The sequence below is a fragment of the Emydura macquarii genome, unplaced genomic scaffold, assembly GCF_026122565.2.
Source record: "Emydura macquarii macquarii isolate MOO-44397 ecotype Brisbane River unplaced genomic scaffold, CSIRO-AGI_Emac_v2 contig_2205, whole genome shotgun sequence".
In the NCBI taxonomy this organism is placed as follows: Eukaryota; Metazoa; Chordata; order Testudines; family Chelidae; genus Emydura; species Emydura macquarii.
Window position 1 is genome coordinate 36,766,142 of NW_027132342.1, and position 8,717 is coordinate 36,774,858.

An 8,717-nucleotide genomic window follows, 5' to 3' on the forward strand; every position below is an offset into this window, starting at 1 on the left:
AGCAGCAGAGAATGCAGCCAGAGGAACAGACCACAGCTGCCTCCTCCTCCCAGCTCAGACCAAATAGCATAGCTTCAGATACACTTAATGTGAGAGTGATGGCAGAGGAATGGCAAGGAAGATATAGGAAAAGGAGCCCGTTCCTACTCCCCCGCAGGGTCACCATCTCAAGGCTGAAGATGAAATGCACTTGGGGGAAGACGACCCAGAGATAATGGTGCAAGTCATCCAAAACATGGAAAGAACAGAGACCTGGTATCAGAGGGGATCCTGGGACATACAGGGGGCAGAGACTTAGGAGATGTGAGGAAAAGGACTCGGAAACATAGAATACACAATGGAGGAAGGGGATAGCAACAGATGTAGGGAAAGGGGTCACATGGAAATGGGAACAGATGATTCACCGGGGTAGGTGAATTGGGACAGAGATGAGAGACATAGATGGTTCATATCATCATGAAAGTCACAAGGGGTATGATCCCTGAAAGTGGACACACGCCCCTCAACTTGTCAGAATGGGGACAAAACATCTATGTCACCTTATCCCAAAAAAGTGGCAGATTAATCTTCAAATGGTGATGGAAGAGAAAACGGGCCTGCCATTTTTCCCTGAAGATGCTGTATGTGAGGAGGAAGCAGGACTCCAGCTTCCTCCACCTAAGAATTCAGCTGCAGGTAGGGGTTATCAGTTGGGTGAGGAAGGTTGTTTTGGGACTGAATATTGTTATGGTTCCTTTGGTTTGTGTATCTTAACTTCTGGATTATTTTCTCCACCCCTCCTCCCACACCCTCAGTGGCTCCCTGCCCTTATCCTCTGGAGCTCCTTTACCTATGCCATTCGACAGTGTATAACTCCATGACCCATAAGTACCAGATGGCCTAGCTCCATATCCTCAGCCATGGTGGATGAAACATACTGACAACAGGAAGGAGCCAAACCAATGCGGGGATGGATTTCGGCACTGAAGAAACAACTTGATTAAGTATCTGCGGGTGAAATCAAGCAGTTAGTAAGCACGCTGACTGAGAGCCATCATAGTATTCCCTACTCTGTAAGGCCAGTTTAAATTTTTTTTAAAAAGAGACTCTCAGGCATCCAACTCTGGAAGAATGTGAGTGAGAAAATGTCTTAGCGAGAGAGAGAGAGAGAGAGGGGTAGGAGAAAGGCAACTGTGATTTATGGGAAAGATTTCCTTCTTCCTACATTCACAGAACTCTCAGTGTTACTAAAAGGAGCTCCTCCCATGTATGGGGAGCAGAATATTAGAGTTAAGATATGTTTAGATAGCAAAGCAAAATTTTGCCACAAGTCTGTTGTCTGGGCTAAGCAGGAGTTACCATATCATGGACAAGCTCCAGCCAAGCAATAAGAAAAACAAAAAACCAGCAGCTGTCTTTCATGTTGATTTCAACATCATACTGGAACAGTGTAGGCTAAAGTACAAACCAGGATTTAGGTACGGTTCTACGATGTTAGTAAAACTAGATCTCAAGAGTTATTTGGTCATATATCTTATTGACTTTCTAGTCCTGACCAGACTAGAAAAAGTAATGGATTCCTACCTGTCACAGAGGTTGGCCATGCCTCAATTTGCCTTCTGGTACTTGTATCCATTGATAATGTTACACTCCAAAGACAAAACAACACATCTTTGTCTTTCCCTGGGTTCCAGACTTCACTCTTATTGGCACAGGGGTAATACTAATAGGGATCCTGAGGACTGTAGATTACTGCAAGGTCAGGAAGTGGTTTTTCTTCCCCATGGAAAATTTCAACTTTTCATCAAAAAAGCTAAAACTTTTTTTTTATTTGGAAATTTTAGATTGAAACAAAATGTTTCAATATTCCTGGGTCAAAACTGTGTGTGTCGGTTTCTGGAAATGAATTGAAATATTTAATTTTAGTTCAGTTCGATATTTAACCGCATCTTCCTGAACTGCTATGGTACCTAATGCCCCATTCTCTTCTGTGAACTGGGCTCCCTGGCCAAGACTACATTTCCTCTTCATCTCTATCCTGCCTCTTTACTGAGCTTTTCCACAGCCCCTCCTGGGCTGAATGATTCCCCATTTCACCTGGTAGAGAGCCTCACTCAGTCTTCTGTCTCCTTCACAGGGAAAGCTGATATATTTCTGGCATGTCCTCCCAATAAGCCTAGCAGTAGTCTAAAATTCTCAGGCTCCCTCTGACAGCTACATCTCCCAGAATTATTTTGCTCAATACTGGCCTATAATCCCCTTTAAAGGTAAGTAAATATTATGTTACAGGAATCTAAATGTAGGTCTGAAGATTGCTAGACACAGGAAAGTTTTAGATGTGCAGGAACTGGACCAACTTTAGAATGGTTAGAACTTGTATAGAAGCAATCAATTGTTTCTGAACAGGAGGATCAATGATATACTGGTATGAGAGATGAGACTCAGAGAAAAGAGTCTACACTAGTGGTAGAGGGAAAAGACAAGCATATGCACAAGTATGTAGAGATGATAGTCGACAGGGAGGAAGAAGCAGATGGCATGGACTAAGAGGAAATATCAACCAATAAAAAACAGAATACAACAAGAATAAATTAACTCAGGAATGCGGGATAAAACCTTATCAAGCAAGTCACACCTTCTAGGACAGGCATTGAAATGAATAGAGCAGATTCAACCTGAGATGTGGCCAGTTTCTGCCAGCATAAACCAAAGTGCAGAAAGTTTGACAGGGGGGAAGGTCATGGGAGCAGAACACAGACAACTATAGAGACCAGCCAAGGTCAAAAAATGGCCAACACTGGACAAGAAGAGGAAGTGGCTAGGGGATGTGCTGATTCAAAGCATCCCCACACCATTATCTGCTGGTGAGGGGCTTGTCCACATAAAACGCCTGAGGGAGGATGACATTAGCCACACCAATCTTTTGGAGTGAATCACCTCTGGTATGCAGGAGGCCAGCATGGTGCAGGGAAGTATAGCTTTGGTGAATCTGAAAAGTAGTTATTGCAAAATGTAAACTCTGAATAAAGAAATTCTGCCTACTTTTCTTCAAAAAAAGAAACAAAATATCCTCACACACTTTTTCCAACTAGTGCTGTTTTTAAAAAAAGAGGGAGATACTCTTTTTTGTGCAGAACAATATTACTGTAGCCAGAAAATTCAAACTATATCACATCCAGAAAACAGTCCAACATGTGCAAGCACAGCAGAACCAAGTGAGGAAGGTGGACCATACAGGTAGAACTGAATTGATTTCTGCAGCAGTATTCACAGCCAGCCTGGCAATGTAATAATGTGTGAAAGCCTACAGTAGTGTCAAAAGTCTCTAACAATCAAGTGTAGTGTACATAAAGGTCATGGAGGAAACAGCTGGAAGGCAGCGTGACCTACTGCATTGACACGTGTAAATCCAGATTTATCTTGGAATTTTTAGCACTTATAGCAACTGAATATACAACAGAGATTATATATGTCAATCTGAGCACCTTTCAGAATGGACAAGAAAGGTTAGTGATCCCCAGTGTTGCATTTGTAATGCCTAAAAAGCAAAGTTAAAGCCTACAATACAGCAGCCAAGGACAAATGTTAACCAGATGATTAATTCATATATTCCATTGTCTTTTACAGATATACATTCAACATTTTTTCCCTCAAAAATCAGAGCTGCCACATATCCAATTATATACCATAAGCACACAAACTGTATACCGTATAAGCAGATTTCACTCTCATTTGGAAACTTTGACTAGGTATTCATTACACTTTAAGTAAAAGACCTTTTATCTGATCACTGTTATAATGGAAACATTCTTAAAGTACAGCACTCTATACCACAGAGCCATGTAGGAATATCATATGTTTGATTAATATGTTTGCTAACCAAGAAAATCAACCAAAGTACTATTGAGAACAGCACTCGAAAGTGGTCAAACTTTGGGACAGTGCCATTAGTAATGGGGAATTTACATCTGCCCAGAGCAAACCTGAAGGCACATTAACCCTAATAACTCACTGAAAACTTGTGCTTAGCTGCACATTTTAGCTAATCTAGGCATGAGACTGAGGGTAGCCAAGGGGAGAGTGGGAGACAGGGAGGAGTGGATCTCCCACTCAGTGATGTGAGAAAACATCACTCAATAATTTTAGGCTGGAATTTTGGTGTTTATTAGTAATGAGACCATAAAGGTAGTTTTCCTGACCATCATCATCCTACTTGTGCCCCGATATATTTTGACAAAATGACCTCCCAAGACTGATTTAAAATGTGAATGGGAAATATATAGAACTTTTATTTTCAGGGTTTATTTATTTATTTTTAAGTAATTTTTTAGTTTAACATGGATGCCCAAAAGCCATGGAGCTCTGTCTCTGTATATACTGTAATGAGTAATGTATAGTATATATGTTACTCGCTACAGTAGTATATACTGTAAAGAGTAATCTGTTTGTAGTGTTCCCTAGTGTATTTAACATAGCATTGTTTCAGGAACCACTATGTAAAAACACACTAAGTAACCTTTAACCACACCAGCAGGGTCCCCAGAGTAACACCCCAGCAGGGTCCACACAGACCAATTAATATGCAACGTTAGTGCACTTTAGAAATCACATCCCCGTAGTCCATGCTCCATGTAGAGGAGCTTTAGCTACAATTAACTATTTCTGGTATTTTTCCAGCACTTAATAGATAAGCAATAATTTTTTTTCTGTCTTTGGGGGGCGGGCGGGGTGGCAGCGGTATTTTATTGGTGTTTAACAGTTAAACTGAAAACTAGAAGCTTTACAAATATACAAAAAGGTATCAAATAAATCAAACATGGGCCATATTTTGAAACTGGGGTGCCTAATGTTAGACTTGGAAATCCATTTTTAGGCACCTAAATGAAACTGGCCTGATTTCCAGATGTGTTGATCACTCAGGTTTCCCACTGGCTTTAGCAGCTTTTTTCTCTAGCCTCCCCTGGTGTCAGCGGAAGCTTCAGACACTCAGCGGGCACTATAAAAAAGCTGCAGAAGTCAGTGTGAAATTTGAATGCTCAGCACCTCTGAGCATCAGGCTTCTTTTATTTAGTTCTCACTGAGTCTAAAGTTTGGCTCAGGATTTTGAAGCCTAACTTTAGACTCAGTGTGAACATGTTGGCCTTAACCATTAAAGACCAGATGTTCAAAGAGGCTCAGCACCTAGCAGCTCTCAGTGAGAACTTAGGGAGCTTTTGTGTGTTGAGCTCTATTAAGCAGGAATCTGTACATTTTAAAGCATACCAGATGAACACCATTTTGATATGTCAAAAGGCTTTACTAATACTAATCTTCACATTACAATAATTTAATGGAAAAGGAACACTGAAGCTGTTTCTGTTCACGGACAGGTGGGAATAATAATTCTCTGAATTTCTATAGAGCTTTTCTGTAGAGCAATTTACCTCCTTGCGTGAGGGGCAATGCTGGGTGCTAGAGAGAACCCTATGAGAGGTAGAAACTGAAGCACAGAGAAATTAGGGGACATGCCCAAGATCCCACAGGAAGTCTGTGGCAGATCTGGGAACAGAACTGAACTCTTCAGCTTCCCAGTCTTGCGGTTTAAGTACAAAACCCTCCTTCTTCAAGGCACAGAAGTCCAACACTCACAAACTAAAGACAATGAATTACATACATTGTGTGTCACCTGCCAATGCAATACCTATGATGATGTGCAAGTTTCCTTAAAATAAAAATAAACCCATTATAGAAATTGGTTTAATCTCAGTGAGGTAATCAATGTTCATGAATCAACGGTACTGGTAGAGAGAGAGAAAGTAAGCATGCAAACACTGCTTGCTTTATTCAGTTACATTACATGTCATCCCTGAAACATTGTAGATGAAGGATCCACAAAACTGCATGCTACTGACAAGAAGGGATACAATGGTATTGCTGTCCCCAAAACATAATATAATTTAAACTACTGAAAAGAGATAAGCAATGACTAAACACAAAAATCTTAGTCTTAAAATCATGGCATCTGTCCCCAGACAAACATATTTCATTTTTTTTTACATCAGAATTAAATCAGAGCAGGTTAAAGCTATCTAAAAGAAGGGCAGACAATATAAGGCTATATTACAGAAGTGAAAGAGACAGGTACTTTTCAGTGAGAATCTACTTTTCTGGTTCAATGGTTCTGCAGCAAAACTAGCCAGATCTTTTGGAAAAGTGGACAGAAGTGGGCGGTTTTTATTTTAAAGGCACCTCCCTTGGGGAGTAAGTGTGGGTGTGGGAGCCCTTTTTAACATTGTAATATAACAAGAAACTGCCAAGTTTCAATATTTTCTTATGCACTGTCATGTGATAATTCTGCTTATCTGGGTCTCAGCATGATTTTTATCACTGTGTGATATGACTCACCCTTACTCTTGTCATGAAGGATCACTCCATTATATATCATAAAATGTACATTTAAAAACAAGAATATATATTCAAATTCCAACGATGAACTAAACCAGTTACAATACATGCTATGTTAGTATACTTGCTATACAAAGTTATCATTTACACAAACTAGTTCCTATGTTACACATGCACTCCACATCCAACATGCTATTTGCTGTAGGCAGATTCAGACTTTGCATAAGTAAATCAACATTTCAAGAGTTCAATCTGCAGGTAAAGTTCAAAACTAACCTTGCTATCTTCTGTCTCCTTGGTTTTTCCTTGAAGTGTTTTCCTCTCTCCAAAATCACAGGTTGACTTTAACGTAAGCTGACAAGAAAGCATTGAGCTCTCTGCCCCAGTAAGCTCCAAAGACTTTGATGAATACTGCTGTGACCCAGTCGTGCCAAGATTTGGTATCGGAAGGGCAGTATGAACAGGCTTTGACCCTACAGCTGGCTGTCTTAGCTTTGAGGCAACCCCAAGTACAGGCATGGCTTCTATAAAAGTATCTTCTTTCTGCCAAAGAAAATGCCTCTGACCTCAGTCTGGTAGACTCCAGCTTCAGTAATTCCAGAACAAATACTTTAAACAAAAGTAGCAGTCATCTTTAAAAGCTTCTTAAAACAATACTACGACTTTCATGAAGAGGCAAAACTTTCTTCATCTCTCTCTCGCTCTCTCTCACACACACGCACAAACACACATGCACACACACACATACACTGCTTAGTCAGTGGCTGTGTAAGACTAAACACTCCTTTGGGGCGTGAACTTTTCTTGAAGGTAACTGACACAAAGCTGCCTGTCTGGGATTAAAGAACTCATAAATTTGCTTTTTTCTTCTCCCTACAGCATTCCAGTTCTGTGCATTAAGTGAATGGGTAGGGGAGGGGGAGCAGAAAGAAGAAATCTCCTTGTACTCCAACTGTCAAAACAGCACTGAGACCACAACACTGGAAACACAGACCTCTTCCTGACTACATAAATAACCAGCCCACATCTTAAAAAAAACACAAAACTTTAAAAAAAAAATTGAACCTGAGTGGCAGCCAAAGCAAACAGCTGCTGGAAGAGTTTTTAGCCCGGAAACAATCTCTGCGATGAAGCTGTTTGTCTGATTCCTGGCTATTTTTCATCGCTGACAGCCATGAGCTACGGTGTTTCATTCCCTGTTCATCCCGTGAAATCAGGTTCAAATGGTGCAAGAGCATGGCTAGCGACAGACGCTGAATCATAGCATGGGTAACGTCTGCCTCTGCTGTGAAAAATCCATACAAAAACAAAGGGCAGGATATAGGAAAATCACAAGCATTGTTACACGATTTAGCCAACATGATTTTTCAGTTTTTTTTTGTTAACGTCATCTGTTCAATTTTAACACTTCCCATTCTAAAAATGGGATAAAATAAAATCCACAGCTTAAGTGTACTTTCAGCCCTATATTTGTAAAAATACTCTATCTAACAAATCCTGTACACTTAGGAATGCTAGACAGACAGAACAAGCTACAAAATCAGTCACAATGGACTGTACAGGTAGATAGCAGAGACACACAATATTACTTATGCTCTATTCAGATCGAGGTGTAGATAGAACTTGGCATGGAGATCAATTATGGATACAGATTCATATCCACCACTGACCATTAAATTATTCCTCAGGTAGATAGCACCATCAACGCTCTCTCAAAGTATGGGTTTTATGCACATTACTTAGTGTTAAAAGAATAACAAGCATAAGTTACCTTAAGCATCCATAGCAGGTGAGCCCCCTTTAAAGTGTGACTAAGGTCTGAAAAAAGCATTTTAGTAAAAATGGTACTACCTGACTCAAACAAACTCCCTGACTCAAACAAATTCCCTGTGTCTGTTGAGTCACATTTGCTAACATTATGGAGAAAAATAAGTTTTTGCTACTGTTTCTCTCTCCAGAACTGACCCTGTTATAGGAGGATGACCAGGATGCTATCCTGGCTCTAACATTGCAATCAGAATTAACAACAAAGTTCCAACTACAGAATATTTATTGCTAGTAATGATATGCAAGTTAAAAAAAAAAGATGGTTTGACTTTCAGATCTCAGGTTAAATTTGCAGTGGGGACAGTTAGAAAAGATAATTTTTTTTTAAATTTAACTCAGCAAATTTGAAAGAAAATAAATGTGGACCCTTAGCCTTGTTAGAGTTACTTTTCAGAATACAACTGCACTTTAATACAGAGTATTAGTTTCTATTTTTTCTCCATTTATGCAACAGCAGAATGATAAAATAAGGCAAAAAAGTCTACTCTGTTTTCTTCTCATAACCTTCACCCCACTAGGCTGTAGGA

At 39.9% G+C, this 8,717-nt stretch overlaps 1 protein-coding gene across 2 annotated transcripts in view; it reads right to left on the reverse strand.

Annotated features, from left to right (window-relative positions):
- The window catches only part of NAV3 (neuron navigator 3), a 343,145-nt gene extending 335,984 nt beyond the window's left edge, over positions 1-7,161 (reverse strand). For both annotated transcript variants that reach the window (XM_067559905.1, XM_067559904.1), the window contains exon 1: positions 6,640-7,161. In XM_067559905.1, coding sequence (XP_067416006.1) covers positions 6,640-6,882 — 243 coding nt within the window. In that variant the 5' untranslated portion in view covers positions 6,883-7,161. The remainder of the gene's footprint in view (positions 1-6,639) is intronic.
- Positions 7,162-8,717: the final 1,556 nt, after the last annotated feature.